The sequence below is a fragment of the Wyeomyia smithii genome, chromosome 1 (assembly GCF_029784165.1).
Source record: "Wyeomyia smithii strain HCP4-BCI-WySm-NY-G18 chromosome 1, ASM2978416v1, whole genome shotgun sequence".
Classification (NCBI taxonomy): Eukaryota; Metazoa; Arthropoda; class Insecta; order Diptera; family Culicidae; genus Wyeomyia; species Wyeomyia smithii.
The window spans coordinates 163,267,665-163,288,120 of NC_073694.1; the positions used below are offsets into that span (position 1 = coordinate 163,267,665).

A 20,456-nucleotide genomic window follows, 5' to 3' on the forward strand; every position below is an offset into this window, starting at 1 on the left:
TGTTCGTGTTCTTCACTTACTATAAAACGAATGTCAGAAATTAAAACGGTTCAGTCAGAGTTGATTTTTAGCAAGCGAAAATGGTGATCAAGGAAAGTGACTTCGATGAATCGCTCGGTTATGCGTTGCTTCGTAATGACATGGGATCCATCTGGGATGCTAGCAAGGATGAGCGGATGATGAATGGAACCATGGATCCGGAGTTGATTCAACGTGCAAAAGAACGGGCTATTCGCGCTCAGCTCAATTCCGCGGATGGGGATACTTGCGAAACACACGATCAATTCTACAGAGACCATAAGCTGCTTTTGGTGCTGTTCCGGGCGCTAGCCGTTATGCCGATTCTGCGCTCTTCCCCCGGACGAATTACCTTCAACTGGAAATCTTGGGCTTCGATATATGCCTATTGCTTCTACGTCGTCAGCACGATTGTTGTGCTGATTGTGGGTTACGAACGGATTAAGATATTGCAGAACACGAAAAAGTTCGATGAGTACATCTACGGAATTGTGTTCGTTTTATTCCTGGTGCCCCACTTCTGGATTCCATTTGTGGGCTGGGGCGTCGCAAAACATGTTGCTGTGTACAAAACTGGGTGGGGGACGTTCCAAGTGCGCTACTATCGCGTAACTGGCACTAACCTAGAGTTTCCCCACCTGAAGCTTTTGATTGTGATTTTTTCTGTTGGTTGTTTGGTTGTTGCAATCATATTTTTGCTATCGTTGAGCTTTCTTCTGGAAGGCTTCACACTTTGGCACACGTCGGCCTATTATCATATAATAACGATGCTTAATATGAACAGCTCACTCTGGTATATCAACTGCCGTGGGATCCTAGTAGCATCCTCTAGCTTGTCTAAGCGTTTCCGGAAGGATGTTGCCATCGAGTGTACCGCCGCAATGATTTCCCAATATCGTTTCCTTTGGCTCAATTTGAGTGAACTTCTTCAATTGCTGGGAAATGTTTATGCCCGTACCTATTCGACCTACTGTCTTTTCATGTTTGCTAACATCACGGTCGCCATATACGGTGCCCTGTCGGAAGTTATCGACCATGGATTTGGGTTTTCCTTCAAGGAAATCGGATTGATCATCGATGCATTATACTGTTCGACACTGCTGTTCATTTTCTGTGATTGCTCCCATAACGCCACTCTGCAAGTTGCTCAAGGTGTACAGGACACTTTGCTAGGAATAAACCTGCTCAAGGTAGATCAACCAACCCAGAAAGAAATCGATTTGTTTATTCAGGCGATCGAGATGAATCCAGCCATTGTGAGTCTCAAGGGCTACGCAGACGTAAATCGTGAACTACTGACGGCGGTAAGTATGGAGAATTATGGTGAAATCGGTTTCAACAATAATCCGTACCCCTTCTAGAGTATTGGAACGATCGCCATCTATTTGGTTGTTTTGCTGCAGTTTAAACTGTCACTGATTTCCCAACAGATGTCGCCGGAACTGTTGCAGACCATCAAATTTCTTCACGAAGCGAATTAGTTTGTGCAAAAAATTGTTTATGTAAAATATTTTCACTCGTATAATTGTGTGAATATATTATTGATCTAATTAATGCAATCTTATATAAATCATATTCTAAAGCTTGTTGTTATCGGCAGTGCAAAACTTATAGACTTGTTGTCTCACTAACTCTATATACCTCAATGACTTTTGCTAATCACTCAATTTATGGATACCCCAATGTTTTTTTTTTTTTTTTGTTTTCAAACAAAAAAAAACTAAAATGAATATTTTTTTATTTCATTTTGTCTAGATTTTTCATAAATATTCCATGCATTACGTTTTTGTACAACTGATTTTTTTAAAATCTGGAATGGTCAATAAAATGAACCTAATTCGTTGTCGCAGTTTCTTTTTCTACTCATAAAATAAATTTCTTCTATATTCTCAAACTTACAAAATCTTGGGTACTAGCTGTTACTAGGTATTTCTGATCCATTATGCTATACCATAGTCTACATGTTTAGAATAAGAAACAATGTTCACGAAATATCATTGCTTATTCGGCAGCCGAACAGATAAGTCGAGATTTCTGTTTGCTCTGCTTTTTACTGTAATAAATTCCCGCTTTATTTTAGCGTTCGCGACGCAGTGCAGTGTTGTGGTGGTGATACGCTGTAGGTGCTAACGAGTGCGCTACGATCAGCGTTTGTGGTAATTTCCCCCCTCTAGCAGCTGAGGAGTGTTGTAGTGGTGTTGCGCGTGTGCTGATACGTGTCGTGCCGGTCCGAGTGTGGATATTCCGTCTCGCAGCAGTGAAGGTCAACTCGATTGGTGGTGGATCCCCACAGGGGAAAAAGCAAGCGGTTTCGCTGCTTTGCTGTTGGAGCGACAGCGTAACCGGTGCTGGTTCACATCTACATATAAAAGATAAGTGTCAACCATTCTTTTCTCTGTTCCTTTCCTATATATATATATATACATACATATTTCGGTTTTGGATTCGCTTAGTCATTTTTTTCTTCTTATATATAGTCGCTTTCTTTACATTTAAGAATATAAGTATTCAACTGCATATATCTAATAGCTCTTAACGACAGATAGTTCACAGCCGCTCCATGGCGGCGGGTGGATTGTCTATCCCTCCGGACCTTTTAGCCAGTTCAGGGGGTGAAGAATCCGAAATGGATTTCTCTGACATCCCGAAAAACGATGTAGATGGCTTCTTTGACGTTATAAAAAAACGAAAAAGAGCGCGCAAAACTGTCTCGCCTGTGCCACCCACTAATGATGTAACAGTTCGGGTGAAGAAATATAAGGAAGACCAACTTGGACTTCGTTGGGTAGTTTTCTTCCGGCCCAGAAACAAACCCCTAAAGGTCGTTCAGATCTGTAAACTTCTGCGAAAAAGATATACCAGCTTGGTAGAGGTTTATAAAGTTAAAGCCGATAAACTGAAGGCCACATTTTCTGATCTTCAACATGCAAATGCAGTTGTTGAAGATCAAAATTTTACGATCGAGTACCGGGTGTATATTCCGGCTCGAGCAACTGAGATCGAGGGCGTCATAACGGAACCCGATCTCACAGAGAAAGAAGTTATGGAAGGAGCGGGTCGTTTCAAAAACCCAAACCTCCCAGAAATTAAAGTCTTAGAGTGCCGGAGAATGTACTCTAAGGACAACACGGGTAGCTACTCTCCGAACGATTCGTTTCGAGTCACCTTCGAAGGGAAAGTGCTCCCAGATTTCTTCGAGCTGTACAAGCTCAGACTACCGGTACGACTTTTTATCCCAAAAGTCATGTCGTGTACAAATTGTCTGCAGCTAGGGCACACGAAAACCTACTGCAGCAATAAAACCAAATGCTGCAAGTGTGGGGAAATCATGGAGAGTAACCATGCTTGTAGTGAACAGGAAGCAAAATGCTCCCTATGTGGTGGTAGCCCACACAAAGTCGAGACGTGCGAAAAATATAAGCTACGGTTTGACGCACTGAAAAAATCGACAAAACAACGTAGTAAGCAGTCTTTCGCACAGATGCTAAAGACTGCCCTACAGCAGGAAGAAAATCGTTACTCCAGTTTGGAGAACGATGATTCGAATGATGACGAGGAGGATTATCAACCACTCCCGTCAACCGGAGCTGTGCGAAAACGGCCAAGTGCATCTTCTCCTAAACTCCCCAGAAAGGAGCAGAAGAAGACGCCAACTGATACTCCGCAAGGTTCCGCTCCAAAGCAAAATGCTAAAGCGACTCCTCCTGGTTTCAGAGTTAACTACGATCAGGAGTTTCCTAAACTTCCAGGGAAACAATCTGTTACCACCCCTAAACTGTCAACGGAGTCTGAAATACCGTCTACTGATGGGCGTATTTCATTCAAAATGATCGTTGAATGGATATTCACCACTTTTGGTTTATCCGATGCTCTTAAAAGTATGATTTCGGCTTGGCTTCCAACAATTTGCATGTTGGGTAAGCAACTAAGCACCAAATGGCCCCTCCTCGCGTTCGTATCCTTCGATGTCTAAATCAGACAGCCGAAGTGACGAATCGACAACAAGGATCATACAATGGAACTGTAGAAGCTTGATCCCCAAATTAGATAATTTTAAACTCCTGCTTCACGATAGCAAATGCGATATTTTCGCGCTATCTGAAACATGGTTATCAACTGATACGACACTAGCCGTTCAAGACTTCAATATCATCCGTTTAGACCGAGGAAACTCTTATGGCGGAGTGCTCCTTGGTATAAAAAAATGCTACCCATTCTTCCGAATTCCTCTCCCAGCAATTGATGGCATAGAAATTGTTGCTTGCCATATAACAGTTGCTGGTGAGAGCCTTACGGTCGCATCAGTCTACATTCCACCTAGAGCTATTATAAACCGGTTGCAGCTAACACAAATAACGGAACTGCTGCCGACTCCACGCCTTATCCTGGGAGATTTCAATTCTCACGGTATAGCGTGGGGAGCACCTGGAGATGATAACCGGGCTATTCTTATTGAAAGCTTACTAGACGAGTTCGATATGACCCTATTGAACATACCTGGGTTAGCTACAAGAATAGCAAGGCCTCCAGTACGAGAGAGCACTTTAGATTTATCTATGTGTTCCTCCTCAATAGCTTTGGATTGTAAATGGGAGATTATTCAAGATCCCCATGGTAGTGATCATTTGCCAATAAGTATTTCGATTATGAGCAGACTCCAGTCTGTTACCACAGTCGAAGTAGAGTATGATCTCACCCGGAATATTGATTGGGAAAAATTCTCGAACATGATATCCCAGGAGCTCGAAACAACCGACGAGCTTTCTCCATCAGACGAATACAACTTCCTTGCGACATTAGTTTTAGATAGCGCGTTGCAATCTCAGACGAGGCCCGCCCCTGAGAACAAGTTGAAAATTCGTCCTAACAAACAATGGTGGGACAAAGAATGCACCGAGATGAAAAAAACTCTGAAAAGAGCATACCTAGCATTCAGGAATGATCATTCCATTCAACTTTTTGATCAGTTTAGAGAGCTGGAACTAGAACAGGCTAAACTGCACAAACTAAAAAAAAGATCATACTGGCAAAGTTTCATAAGCACGTTACCCAGAGATGCTTCTATGAGCTATCTCTGGAATACGGCTCGAAAAATGCGCAATAGGTCCGACAGTAATGAGGCAAATGAATACTCTGAACGTTGGATCTATGATTTCGCAAAAAAGGTATGCCCAGACGCTGTCCCATCACAGCAAAAATTCAGCGATACAACGGCTTTTGAAGAACCAGAATTTACCATGTTGGAGTTTTCAATTGCCCTCGCGTCTTGCAAGAACAAGGCTCCAGGACCGGACAGGATCAAATTTAATTTGATGAAAAACCTGCCGGACTCGGCCAAGATACGATTTCTTAAACTGTTTAATAAGCTTATCAGGAACAATATGATCCCGAAAGCTTGGAGACAGGTTAAGATTATCGCAATCAAAAAGCCAGATAAACCTGCCGCAGATCACCGCTCGTATAGGCCGATTGCGATGCTCTCATGCATACGCAAATTGCTTGAAAAAATGATCCTTCGTAGACTTGACAACTGGGCAGAGTCAACTAACCAACTATCAGAGACCCAGTTCGGCTTTCGTAGGGGCAAGGGCTCTAACGATTGCCTGGCATTGCTAGCCACAGAAGCGGAAATGGCTCTTGGTAGCAAACAACAAATGACCTCGGTTTTCCTGGATATCACAGGCGCATTTGATTCAGTTTCAATCGAAATTCTCTCCGAGAAACTGCATCAAAGAGGATTCTCCCCTATATTGACAAATTTTTTGGTCAACCTGCTGTCTGAAAAGCATTTACTTTTCAACCACGGTTCTTCAACAATAACACGAACAAGCTACATGGGTCTCCCCCAAGGCTCTTGTCTGAGTCCGCTGTTGTACAACTTCTACATCAGTGACATCGACACATGCTTGACGGACGGCTGCACGATGCGCCAGTTAGCTGACGACTGTGTAGTTTCAGCCACGGCGTCTCTAGCCGCAGACATGAAGAACAGCCTGCAAAACACGCTCGACAATCTGACCGGTTGGGCCAGTTGTCTTGGAATCGAGTTCTCGCTTGAAAAAACGGAGATGGCAGTCTTTTCAAAAAAGCGACCACCACCTCGTTTTGAGCTAGTTCTGTCCGGAAGACCCATCACTCAGTCACCTAGCTTCAAATATCTCGGAGTATGGTATGACTCTAAGTGCACATGGGAAAAACATGTCAATTACCTGAAGCAAAGATGCCAACCAAGGATCAATTTCCTTCGAATGGTAACAGGAACATCATGGGGAGCCCATCCAGAGGATTTGATACGACTCTATCAAACCACGATTCTGCCCGTAATAGAATACGGCAGCATATGCTTCAGAGGTGTCGCAGCTTCACACATGCTGAAACTCGAGAGGATACAATACCGTTGTTTGCGTATCGCTCTAGGCTGCATGCAGTCGACACATACCATGTCCCTAGAGGTCATAGCTGGAATACTACCTCTCAAAGAGAGGCTGTTTGAGTTGGCTTTTCGTTTCCTCATTAGATCGGAAATAGCAAATCCAATGCTTATTGCGAACTATGAGAAATGTTTGGAAGTTGTTCAGAAACCCTGTATGTCAGTATACCAGCGGTTCATGACCATGGAGATAAACCCTTCGGTTGTTGCTCCATCCCGTGAGATTTCAACATCGCTCAACAATTCTTCTGTTGTATTTGATTTGACGATGAAACAAGAAATCCATGGAATTCCCGATCACCTCAAACCAACAGTTGTGCCATCAATATTTTCGGCAAAATTTGGCCACCTCCCAAAACAGAATTCCTTTTTCACGGACGGATCTGTGATGGATGGACAATCCGGATATGGCGTTTTCAACACAGATCATCGCATATCTCGCAAACTGGCACAGCCCTGCTCCATATACGTAGCTGAATTAGCTGCCATACACAATTCGCTGCGAATTATCGAGCTCAAGACACCAGACAATTACTTCATCTTCTCGGACAGCCTCAGTTCTATCGAAGCTCTCCGATCGATTAAACCGGTCAAGCACCCGTCCTATTTCCTTCCGGAAATTAGACGGATATTAGAAGTGCTGGTTGATCGGTCTTTCATTATCTGCTTTGTGTGGGTCCCCTCTCATTGCTCAATCCCAGGCAATGAAGAAGCTGATTTATTAGCGAAAAGGGGTGCCATAGAAGGAGATATATTTGATAGACCGATCATCTATACCGAGTATTTTCACCTGCCTCGACAACTGGCCCTGGCAAACTGGCAGGAAAAATGGGATAAAGACGATCTTGGGCGATGGATGCACTCGATTTCGCCCAAAGTGTCTACAAAAGCTTGGTTCAAAGGGTTAGATTTAACTCGAGATTTCATTCGAGTTATTTCGCGCCTAATGTCCAATCACTATGTTGCAAACGCACACCTTTATCGAATAAACTTAGTCGATAGTAATCTGTGCGAATGTGGAGGGTACGAAGATATAGATCATATAGTCTTCGTATGCCCTAAGTACCACAGAGCAAGGACCAAGCTTATTGATTCTCTCCGAAAACAGAAAGTGACATTTACAATGCAAGTACGGGATGCGCTTGCTAGCCGCAACCCAGCGCTTGTAATACCTATTTATGACTTTTTAAGAGATATCAAGTATCGAATTTGATTATCTCCTTGCTTCTTCTTATTATTTTTCCAACACAACCTCCATCAAAAAGTTTCACACTAATTCTGTTCCTTTTTTTTTTCTTTTATTGATCTTTTTAGAGACACAAGAATCATCGCTTTCTGAGAGACATGATCCACCAAACATAGATATAAGTTTTGATTTCTAAAGATATAAGGAACCATCACACCTTAACGAATAGTATTAAGAATTGATATTTACTCATACAGAGAAGAACTTTATTTATTATTGTTATTGTTAGCCGTAGGTCTAAATGATATGTATTTTTAAATTGTATTTATAAGAGAGAAAAGATGAGAGGGTTTTTATGCCTGTTTGAGGAGGAGCAGTCGGGATACAGGCTCTACTCAAGCTGGCTTTTCCCTACTCCAAAAGATATTCGGCCCCGTTATGCTTTGCGGTTGGGCCTAAATAAATATTAGAGTTTAAAAAAAAAAAAAAAATGTTCACGAAAAAAGAAAAAGCGCAAAGAAGCTCAGAAGAATAACATTGATAGTGCTCCTTGAAAATCATGATCGCCTGGTAATAAGCATCTACCGAAAATAATTTTTCTGTAAAAGGTAAAAAGTTGATTTGTCAGAGAAACTGATCTCTGGGTTAGTTACTAATGGCTCCATAGCTCAGTTGGTTAGAGCGTCGTGCTAATAACGCGAAGGTCGTGAGTTCGATCCTATCTGGAGCCATGTTTCTTTTTTACGGACATAATCAGCTTTACGCGAATACACTAAAAAAGTCTTTTTTCTTTACGCGGTTTTTTTACCCGGATTTCCCACAAAAGTAATTTCCACCCGACATGTTTTTAATGGTTTTTCACTTTCAAATCGTTTATTTAGAGTGACGGATGAGTTCGTGTAATCCAATTACTGAATATTCTCTGATTTAGCTTACCCTTTTTATATTTTTTTCTAAATTTTCAACTCGATTCGCAGGTGGAAATAACTCTGCTATTGAATCTTTTTCGAAAGTATTTAGCAGAAATGATTAAAAACCTTAAGCAAATGAAGTTTTTTACGCGGATTTTGAAATTTACGAAGAAGTTTTCGAAACCACCTGATCTTCCCTGAATTAAAACATTAATTTCCATGATATTTCTCAGCATTCGGCGCAAAAAAATGCAACGTAGATTAACGCAACTCTAAAATCCCAGCGAAAAAAGTATTGAATCGGATATGAAACCGAACCGTAGAGGTCGCGAATTTGCCTTTTACACTGAAAATTCAGTTTTTGCCCTAGAGAGTCGTTTAAAAAATAATCGCGTTTCGGGTAAAAGTTTTCCTTGAATGTTTTTCAATTCTCCCTTTTATTCCATGATATCCCTGATCGAAAGATAAACTCCCTGACATTCCCTGATTTTCCGGGTTTTTCCAGGTTCTCGACACCCTGCAAAACAGACAATAATAAATATATTTTTTGAATGATCGGAGTCTGAATTATTATTATTTTATCGTATTAACTTGTTACTGTACCTGGTAGATATAAATTCATAGATAAACCGCAGAAAGACGTCCAAGCTGAGTCTAAACTTGTGTAAAGATTTTTGTACTAGCAATTCGTAACCAGATAGCGCTACTAGTGTCGCCAGCCTCATACACCAGCGAAAAAAATGTATTGTAGCGATAAGGTCACCAGGCGACGCTAGTATACAAGTGATTTATAACGCAATTCTCTTTGAAAATTTACACGGAATTTTCGATCAATTTTATACAGGACCGCACTGGAGCCTGCTTAAGAGCGGTCAGTTCAAGGACAAAAGCACAACTCGGCAGATGGACTCAGAATGGATTAAAGTCAACTCCTGGGGTGATTTCATGAATTTTGGTATCAATATATTTATTATTTGGTTTTATTGCCGTTTGTCAAATTTGCCTTGGACCTTGAACCTGGTCCCGAAGATCCATATTACTGAGAACCATAAGGTGACATACGACTCCCGAGGTTCCGTATACTAAAAGAGACAAATTTTACAATTCAAAATCGGTCAAGAACTGAAAAAGTTAGAAGCATTTCATTTTGTTGGGTACCCGGGTACCCTACCGAACACTTACGGATATAAAAACTGCCGAATTCATAACGGTTAAACAAAAACAAAGATTCATCGGATACTAACAATCAAAAACTAGAAAATATGCCCGGGTATTTAGAACAAAAAGTGTCTGTAAATAGGTTAAACGAAAATTCCGAAATTTCTTACAGACATCAGTCACAGAGAAAAAAACTCTGAGTATCATAAAAATACTTAAAAACATATTTCCTGAGCGTTACCTACATATAGAAACTTGCTAAGATTCGTCTAAACGCCAAAAACAACCAAAATTAAGCTGAAGTAGAAATTTAAGTACTATGATGTACTGGGAAACTACCTAAAGTTGAGTAAACAAGGCGTTCGTTCACCATCTGAAAAATCTGCTTTTTTCTTCCATTTTTCCAAAGAAAAAAATAATACCCGATCTAAATTTATCCGCCAAACAATACAGTTTTATAAGCTTTGCTTCGTTGTGTTGATATGTATAATTTTAATTTGATATTTTGTTTCAATTTGTTTTTATGAAAACAATATTTGATTCCTCTATATCTTTGAAAACATTTGCTCTACTTAAGCAGGCATTAGACAAAGCAAATATTTGCTATTTTTGGTACGAACTTTATTTGCTCAAAATATAAACGGTACCAAAAATAGCAAACATTTGCTCCGTCTAATACCTGCTCTAGTTTAAAAGGGTATCATGTTATTGCAAAAGTACTCGCAAATATAGGAGTAAGAGTTGTCTTCAATACGCACAATTCAATTTAATAAAAATTTCGAAAGTTTGCACCAATTTTATGAGTTTTTTGTAATATGTACGATATAGCTTATATGTTGGAAAAACTGATAAAAATTGAAGCATTTTTGTAACAGCGTGCTTGAAACTGTACCCCTGTACCTTTGAAGAAGGATGTACTGGGGGTAGACAAAATGATTGAGACAGGCCAAATTTTTTGAATTTATAAATAGCCAAAAATTCACAAAAAATTAATCAATTTTGATGAAACCGGTTTCATTTTACTGAAAAATTATCCCGGTTTCCTAGTAGTACTTGAGAACTTGACGTGACCAATGGACATCGGAATTGTTCCGGATTTTAGAAGTGTGTATCAAAATGTGCATTTTTGCAACGCGTGAACTTTTTCTGACATACAGGTAAGTTCCGTTTTTGGCACATTCCGATTTTGGCAACTTTTGGTTCCGTTTTTGACAACACTATTTTTTTCTAATTCTTTCTAATCTTTTACTGATTGGTGGCTCAAAACTAATCCTTATAGTCCTAATCCTAATCCTTATAGTCCTCTACTAGTGTAAATACATACAATATATGACACATTTTTGACTAATCGACTGAGAGGCGTGCAAGGTTATCTAAGAATTTAATGAACATTTGTGAGTGTGTGGGTCTTACTACACTAGAAAACTTAGCATGCTTTTTTTATTGAAAATTCATCCAGACTATCATTTGAAAAGGTTTGAACCTCTTTTCCATATAGATATATCTGAATAATGACGAAAGATTGAGAATAGTTGTCAATGGATGACTTCTAAAGAATTGTCTGAACGTTCATTTAAAGCATCAAATAAACGAAATTTAAAACCGTACACTGAGAAAATTATTTTAAAACCGAAAAATGATTTGAAAAATAAGGTCATCTCAGATTTTTTTTGACACTAGTTTTTTAGACAATAAATTCACGCTCTTAAGGAGAAAATGTTTTAAAAAACGCATGCAATTTTTTGTGAATAAAAGATAATCCCCATATTTTCTTCTTGTAAATATGAATAATGAAAGTTTTGTCTACAACTTTAGAAACATAATTTATTCAACAAAATGTAGAACAAGACAAAGAAAGTACTGTTTTTCGAAATATTTCTCATTGAAAAAGTAAGCTATAAAATATTTGTTACAACCAAATTTCCACAACTCCGAATAAAAAACATTGATGCGAAATGGAGCGTATCTTCAAGCAAATACAAACATTTTTTCTTCACATTTTGTTTTGTGAATAATATTTCTTAATATAAAGATAATCGACTAGCTTTTCTCAAATTTTTATAACAAATTATCAATGATGGCTTTTTGAGCGATTTTAATTTTGTGATGATAGAAATGCTACAAGAAAAAAAAGCACTGTTTTTCCACGTTGTTTTCTTTCTACATATTTTGAACGCTGTTCCGTGGAATATTCGGTTAAATGCATTTGGTTATAAATTACCTGAAGAAACTAAATAATAACAATACTTTTTTCACAAAGTTACCTCTATCAAACTTAAATCAATAATACCCAATGACTCTTCAGCAACAAAACAAGAAAAAGAATATATGGGACTAATCCTTCGTTGCGCCTTAAGTGATCAGTTGCATTTTCACTCGTGAGACAAAATTAAAGACACTTTAAGGTGAATGTAATGTTCAACTAATATTTAAATGTTGTTTACCAATGTTCAAAATGATAAAAAACAAAAAATTCTATGAAAAAAATGTTCCGTTTTTAGCCCTGTTCTGTGTATCTGTATTGTTTCTTCTAAGTTTATATGATTCCAATAAACTAAAATTTATTCCGAGTTCATTGGCACTCAAAGGTTGAAAATCTGTTGTAGACCCATCGAAATATGAATTAATTAAATATGGGTGTTGTTTTTGGCAGTTATTTCTCTTGTTGGGTACAATTATCCTTGGGAGAAGAACGCAGTGAAACTTGTGGGTGTGTAGGCCTTATAAAACTAAGCAACTTTGCAAACTTTTTTTGAAAATTCATCTGGAAGAACATTTGAAAGGTTTGAAGTATTTAAACCTTTTTCTAAATAATGACGAGATATAGAAAATGATTGTCAATGGATGACTTTTAGAAAATTACCTAAACATTTATTTAGAAAATATTAAAAAATTGAATTTTAGATTCTACACTACAAAAATATAATTTAAACAAAACAATAAGTGATTTTAAAAATATCGGTTGTTTCAGATTTTTTTTTGAAAAGAAGGTTTTTTGATAGACAAATTAGTTACCTAAAACTCTTCAGAACAAACCACAGTGGAAACTCTTGAAGAAAAAAAAAAATCTAATCAAAGCTTTTTCGTGTACTATGTACCCAACAATAAAAAAACTGCGAAAAACATACTTAATTAATTCATATCTCGATGGTTCCACGATGGATTTTCAACCTTTGGGTACATGGAATTCCCGATCACCTCAAACCAACAGTTGTGCCATCAATATTTTCGGCAAAATTTGGCCACCTCCCAAAACAGAATTCCTTTTTCACGGACGGATCTGTGATGGATGGACAATCCGGATATGGCGTTTTCAACACAGATCATCGCATATCTCGCAAACTGGCACAGCCCTGCTCCATATACGTAGCTGAATTAGCTGCCATACACAATTCGCTGCGAATTATCGAGCTCAAGACACCAGACAATTACTTCATCTTCTCGGACAGCCTCAGTTCTATCGAAGCTCTCCGATCGATTAAACCGGTCAAGCACCCGTCCTATTTCCTTCCGGAAATTAGACGGATATTAGAAGTGCTGGTTGATCGGTCTTTCATTATCTGCTTTGTGTGGGTCCCCTCTCATTGCTCAATCCCAGGCAATGAAGAAGCTGATTTATTAGCAAAAAGGGGTGCCATAGAAGGAGAGATATTTGATAGACCGATCACCTATACCGAGTATTTTCATCTGCCCCGACAACTGGCTCTGGAAAACTGGCAGGAAAAGTGGGATAAAGACGACCTTGGGCGATGGATGCACTCGATCTCGCCCAAAGTGTCTACAAAAGCTTGGTTTAAAGGGTTAGATTTAACTCGTGATTTCATTCGAGTTATTTCGCGCCTAATGTCCAATCACTATGTTGCAAACGCACACCTCTATCGAATAAACTTAGTCGATAGTAATCTGTGCGAATGTGGAGGGTACGAAGATATTGACCACATAGTTCGTATGCCCTAAGTACCACAGAGCAAGGGCCAAGCTTATAGATTCTCTCCGGAAACAGAAAGTGACGTTTACAATGCAAGTACGGGAAGTGCTTGCTAGCCGCAACCCCGCGCTTGTAATACCCATTTACGACTTTTTAAGAGATATCAAGTATCGAATTTGATTATCTCTATGCTTTCTCTCCTAATTTCTCCCAACACAACAATCTTAAAAAATTTCACACTAATTCTGTTTTTTTTTCTTCTTTCTTTCGTTCATCTTTTTTATAGAAACATGAATCATCGCTCCTTTTTGAGAGACATGATCCACCGAACTTAGATATAAGTTTTGATTTCAAAGAGATAAGGAACCATCACCCTCAACGAATAGTAGTATGGATTAGTATTTAGTTATAAATAGAAAAACTTTGATGTTAATGTTAGTCGTAGGCTTAAATGACATGTATTTTTAAATTGTATTTTTGAAAGAGAAAAGATGAGAGGGTTTTTATGCCTGTTTGAGGAGGAGCAGTCGGGATACAGGCTCTACTCAAGCTGGCTTTTCCCTACTCCAAAAGATATTCGGCCCCGTTATGCTTCGCGGTTGGGCCTAAATAAATATTAGAGTTTAAAAAAAAAAAAACCTTTGGGTACCAATGAACTCGAAATGAATTCTAGTTTATTGGAAACATACAAACCCAAAAGAAATAAGATGTCAGAAAAAGTTATACACGTTGCAACGTTGCACACACTCCTAAAATCCGGAACATTTTCGGTGTCCGTTGGCGCCGCCAATTCCCTAATAATTTTTAGAGACTTGAATAGTTTTCCAGTATAATAAAGTCGGTTTCATCAAAATTGATCCATTTTTCTTTAAGTTCTGACTGTTTAAATGTTGTCAAAATTTTGCCTGTTTCCATCATTTTGTCACCCCCTGTAGTTTAATAAGGCATAAAAAAAGAGCTTGGCTCCAGAGAGGATCGAACTCACGACCTTCGCGTTATTAGCACGACGCTCTAACCAACTGAGCTATGGAGCCTCATGTGTTAGTGTTTGTAAAAAGTATATTACATAGCTGGTGTTTAAAGATTGATATAACTGTGAATGAACACCATGCCTACATGAATTAGGTTAAAAAATATTTGTATTCGAAACGCAGTAAAGTATAGCAAGAAACATGTCTTACAACTCTAACTTATAATGCTTTCCAAAGCTCGATTTTCATTCGTTCAGGAAAATTTAAAGGTCAGTATTGTGGCACACAATCCCATAATTATTCTCAAAAGAGTAACCGACGTTATGTGTTATGAGAGTATAAATAAATTGATTATAATTCAAATTAAATGAAATTAGAATGAACTCCGCACATATTTGACTCCAGGGATGCCAGGGGTGACATTGCACAATTCGTTTTGAGTAACTCGAACAAAACTAAATGATCGCTGGGGGGCGTTATGTTTCGTTTTTCGTATTTTTTTCGACTTTGCGGGTTGGATGAGCCGAAGGACAAATGACAATGACAGCTCCTTTTGAGCTTAAAGCAATACTGGCAGTATTTCACGTACTCGAAAATAGCGAAAATCGTTCAGAAATAAATGTTGCTTTACCTATGGAGATTTCGAAATCCATAGTGGAGGGCATTCCTCCTTAGGCATTGCCGATTTGAAAAAAAAGGGAGAGATACTCTGATAAACAAGAGCCATAAACGGATGATAATCCATAAGGTTTAACGGTTTTCGTCAAATTGCTGTACGAACTAACTGTTCTAACTGTTTTAAAAATTGAAGAAAAGAACAGATTTATGGCATATTTTCACGCTTTTATTGTCACGTTTTATAAAGATCAAAGCACTTTCAAATGATTAACAAAGCAGCAGACTAGTAGTGAAATTCAACATGTTACTTACTCTTTTGGCAGCTCATTGCTCCTTTCAGTACATATTATCATATAAAGTAGCCAAATAACGTCTATTCGGCTACTTTCTGTGAGAATACATGTGAGAGTAAGTAAAAATAAAACTAAATAACTCCAGTTATCTATATAGCTCGTAAATATATAAAAAATAATACTAAAATTATAAAACCGACAATTATTAGTGTGGATATCAGAACTTATAAATTTATCTGTATATCTGGCATCTCTGCCACCAACACGCACATTGCCGTTATTTTATGCCTGGCTATTAATAGACACATATTTAGATGAACAATAAACGAAAGAACCTCTGTAGGGCTATTTTTGTCTTCGTTTTCGACTGGGAACTTGGCAACTCCTGTAACGTGGCTACTCACGGGTCGGGTTACGGACTGATTTGAGGTTGGGGTCCACTGTGTGCCGGGTAAGTCCATGTTGACGGGGGACGTCCGCACTAAGCTGACCGTCAATATGGGTGCAATGGGGGAGCCCGATGCATTCAGGTTGGCTAAAGAGAGATGAACCGGGCGAGGGGTGAAAACCAGCAGCTAAAAGTCTCCGCGGTAAGCAGTAGTGGGATCGCGTCCCGGAGTGGACTTCCGGTGCCAGCCTGACCAATAAAGTCACACCGTAATCTTTTTATTACTGCTACTTTAGGTATAATTTATTACCCTTTCAGTAACCAAAATTTTCATTTTAAAAAGAGCTTAGGTGATATTTATTAGCATTTGTAATAAATACAATTTTAACCGCTCCAACAGGTGTCGCGACACTGTCTGCGTGTACGTGAATAATTATAGAGAAAAATACCAGCAACGCCTTGCCGATGCAGTCCTTTTCCAGACATTACTTCATACGGAAGCTAATAACGCGTGGTTCGCGTTACTATTTGGAAAATCAATATTCCATACAATTCATGGGCACTCAAAACAATGCGAAAACTTTTGGCAAGTTTCGGAGTTGCTGCTATACTGTTGCTAGGACCCGTCTACATCCAGGAGACATTTTCTGTAAGTTGTGTAGTTTTGGAACGGATTGAACGTTAACAATTGAAATTTCAGCAATCGGATCCAACTTTTCGTATTCTAGCACCGAAATTTATCTGTGAAAATTCCCAATCAGAGGTACTACACGCAAACACGACTGCTACTTCGATTCCGAGTAATCACCAAATAACTATCGGGTAATTCAGAAAGAAACTAAAAAAAATGTACCTATCAACTGCACTGTACACCACATGAATAAGTTATCGATTTTTAACTTATAATCATTTATTCACATTTGGACAATGGGTTGAGCGCACGCACACACCTCACAGCTTATGTTCTAGTCCGGTCAGTTTACTGACAAACCACACTTTTCTCACGCTCCGGTTAGCCTCCAAACGACGGGTGGCCAACGGCTGCGCTATCGTGTGACCATACATTACACTCTGCTGAACGGTTTTGTCAGTCAACGACACACGCTGCTATTATGGCGCAGTATTCGACAGCTCGAACGGCGGCTCGAAAGCAGCCATGAGCAGATTTCCGAAAGTAACCAAATAGCAATCGCCAACAATGACTTAGTGCCCAAGGTAATCTACACGTTTAAAATCGTCGGTGAAGATGAAGCAGGGATACTCAGTCAGTCCCAGAACTTTAACGTCACCTATCGAGGCAAGCATACAGGAACCGCCGTAGATCAAAACGGTTCGTCAGCCAGTAATGACATTTCGTTGATTTTGCTTGGCTCAGAGGTCACCTATCCGGACGTACCATACCTAGTGACGGCGAAGGTCATTTTCTGCGAGGCTCGAAATGACTACAAAGTATGCATTTTTCACTTCAAACTGAACACTGTTGTTGGTACTCATGGTAGTAAATTTTGTTTTAGCTCAATTGGACAGTTTCGGAACTTGTCGTGAGTCAGTCCAATTTGCTGGAAATTCCTACCGGTGTGTTACAACCGTATACCGATTATAGCATCACGGCTACCGTTTTCAGTTCAGAACAGGATGGCGGTCAGCTAGCGAAGGCCGGAATAAAACTTACCGTTTTGAATCGAGCTCCCCGACTGGTTCTCTATCCGATAAACTCAACGGCCGTGTTCGCGCAGCCTGTGTTGATTGAAGTCGGCTTCAATAAAGCCGCAGGTACCGACATCAGCTGGAGTTGTGAGGACTCGACAGGAGATCGAAGTTGTTCCGATGATTTGATTGCTTCTACCAATTCGGTAGCGGTTTCTTTTCTAAAGGACGACAGGTTTGTTGATAATGATGCATTACTACGTTTTTACGTCTTCAGTTCATTGTTGACATCGAATACCACAAAAATAGTGGGATTCAAATTTTTGAGCGCGATGAAACAAAGTTTGGCGAATTAACTGATTATTACCTTTACTTTCAGCTATAAACTAACCGCATCAACTAGTAACATCAGCTTTTCATCATACATAACAGTAAGCGGCAAGTCCACTATCAGTGTAACACTTCAGAAACTACCACCAACGTACCTTGTTCCTGGGCAACAATATGAATTCGTTGCAGACGTCAGAGGTCTCGTCCCGAAGTGTGCCTGTAACTGGACTGTCAGAAAAGAGACCGGTTATGCATACTTTGATCCGTCCAGCGTACAATCTTTAGGGGGAATTTTTATCAATGGCATAGACGAAAACTTTCTCTCTGAGCTTGTAGATTACGGAAACGACACGATCGAGCGTGAAGTTAGACTAACCATTCCGGCCTCAGCGATATCCTCGAATCAAACTCTTCTAGAACCGGATGTTTCATATAAAATGAGTTTGGTTACCAACTGTCCAGAGCCAATAAATGATAGCTTCAATACCGGGAATCCGAGAAAGATGGTAACAAGTTATTGGGATATGATATTAGAAACCAATGGACCACCCAAGGGTATGCTGTTGGTAATCACACCTTTGGAAAATGGAACGGCCCTGGAAACCATGTTCACCTTGTCGGTGGGAGTCGCCAGAGACATTGAGACCGATCATCCCCTGAGGTATTCTTACTGGTATGAAACGGCGGAAAATTCTATCAACATCGCTAACTATTATGAGGTAATGTCTACGGAAACTCAACTGCCTTTTTCCAGCGAAAAAATATCAACCTATTATATAGTCTGCGATTCTAGAGCAGCTTGCTCTCGGGTTAGTGGTCCCTCCGTAAGCGTTCAATTTAACCCATTTCTAGAACAGCGAAAGCTGCAGTTCATGGTAGATTCCGTGCGGCATAGCTTCAATAGAGCCAACTATTACGAAGCTTGTAAAGTAGCATTTGAAACGCTATTAACATTAAAAAATCAGCAGTCTGGATTCTACGACCTTATATTTGAGCAAATCAGAACCACACTCGAAGTTGAGATTCCCAAAATCCAAACTGCATTCCTGAAGCAATCGCCTCCGATAACCGAAGAAAATGTTCTGCAAATTGCCCAGCAAGTGAAGGTTCTTATCGATCTTAAGCATGGAAGTAACGATCATCTCCTTAGTCAGCTCCTGGAACTAATCGATCATGTGGAAAAAACTTCGATACGTAAAATCAGATCACCAGAGCCCAAGCCAATCACTAACGGGATCGACACTAGCACTACCAAAATTAAACTGTACGAAAGTTTGATTGATTCCCCAAATGGAACCACACAAAGCAAGAACATAGCAAAGGCTCAGCTGCTAAGCTACATTCCGGAAGTTGCTCATCGGCACTGTGACAATCAACAGACCGGTTATTCGGATGACTGGTTTACTCTGGAAACTGTAAGATTAAAGCCTACGTTGAGGAACGCTCTAAGAGGATCCATCCGGATTCCTCATAATGCGCAATTACCACAGCGTGCAACAATAAGTGGCATTGAAGCCGCTGCGCTGGACCTACAAGGAGACAGCTTATCCTACCTGTGTTTGGGTACTGTCGCTTTCCATAAAGATTTACTGTCCGCGATTGACCCCTCCCCGGAACAGACTCATTTTCAACTGTTTCTAACTGTCGTTGATAAAAACAATTTGGGGGTGTTGGCTGTATGGCCAGAAGGGCACTATTCTTGGAATATCACCATTATGACTACGGCGAATTCAGCAAAGCAATACAGGGTATGATAAAATGTGTTTCTAATACTAGCGGGTTATTTGAAATTTGCTTTTTAGTGCCAACTGTGGTTTGACCTCACCACCTGGACTGACGAGTTCTGCGAAAGTTCCTTCAAACCCACTTATCTGATCTGTAACTGTACAAGGCTCAGTTATTTGAGGTATAAGCTTCACTTCTTCACTGACATTTACACTAACTGTATTTTTTTCTAAACAGGGTGATTACTGCTGATTCTACAGAAACCACCACTGATACGGATATGCTGACATTCTCATCACTGTCAACAATTTCAGCGGTAGAAACTCCATTTGGACTTGCTGCCACATCTATTCCGGTTGTGGAAAGGCCTCAAACTACAATGCTCGCTACCAACTCTACTGTAGATGAAGTTATTAATCTTGAAACAAACAAAACTAGTCGCACTCGTATAAGCACTGCAGCTAACCCACTGGGTTATTCGATCGTGGCAGCTTTGGCGCTTTGTGCACTACTAACGGTGACGGCGATAATTCTGTACAAGCGGCGCCGTCGGACGACCACTCTGACCGAAGAACTGCAAGGGATGGCCGCCCGAGTACGCAGCCAGTCGCTACCGGTACGATATGCACGCTTCCAGGATGAGCACAACATGGGCGGAGATAACGTTTCCACGATATCTGATACGATTACGATTTGAGAGTGAATCTAGTGTGCAATAATAATCCTTCTTTTGAGAATTGATTTTTCTGGCTCTTCAAATCATGCTATTAAAACTTTAAAGGCAAATAAAGGAATACAAAGTTACATGAATTGTTTATGAGAAACTTATCTGCATGTCATCATCATCCAGGTA

At 39.7% G+C, this 20,456-nt stretch overlaps 2 protein-coding genes and 2 non-coding genes across 5 annotated transcripts; 3 read left to right on the forward strand and 1 right to left on the reverse strand.

Annotated features, from left to right (window-relative positions):
* LOC129722973 (gustatory and odorant receptor 22-like) lies at positions 1–7,863 on the forward strand. 2 transcript variants are annotated; one of them, XM_055676880.1, is made up of 2 exons: positions 1–1,322; positions 7,763–7,863. In XM_055676880.1, exons 1-2 carry the CDS (start codon positions 81–83, stop codon positions 7,808–7,810), a joined length of 1,290 nt encoding a protein of 429 aa, XP_055532855.1. In that variant the 5' UTR covers positions 1–80; the 3' UTR covers positions 7,811–7,863. The 2 variants fall into 2 exon arrangements, with proteins under 2 accessions (XP_055532855.1, XP_055532846.1); XM_055676871.1 differs by lacking the exon at positions 7,763–7,863 and adding an exon at positions 1,380–1,790.
* Positions 7,864–8,132: 269 nt separating this feature from the next.
* On the forward strand, positions 8,133–20,390 carry LOC129722966 (uncharacterized). Its single transcript, XM_055676861.1, has 9 exons — positions 8,133–8,242; positions 14,715–14,871; positions 16,302–16,550; positions 16,602–16,723; positions 16,918–17,350; positions 17,416–17,783; positions 17,928–19,626; positions 19,681–19,784; positions 19,841–20,390. Exons 3-9 carry the CDS (start codon positions 16,473–16,475, stop codon positions 20,298–20,300), a joined length of 3,264 nt encoding a protein of 1,087 aa, XP_055532836.1. The 5' UTR covers positions 8,133–8,242; positions 14,715–14,871; positions 16,302–16,472; the 3' UTR covers positions 20,301–20,390.
* On the forward strand, positions 8,292–8,365 carry Trnai-aau (transfer RNA isoleucine (anticodon AAU)). Its single transcript has one exon. It is a non-coding gene; the product is annotated as a tRNA-Ile (tRNA).
* Trnai-aau (transfer RNA isoleucine (anticodon AAU)) lies at positions 14,592–14,665 on the reverse strand. Its single transcript has one exon. It is a non-coding gene; the product is annotated as a tRNA-Ile (tRNA).
* Positions 20,391–20,456: the final 66 nt, after the last annotated feature.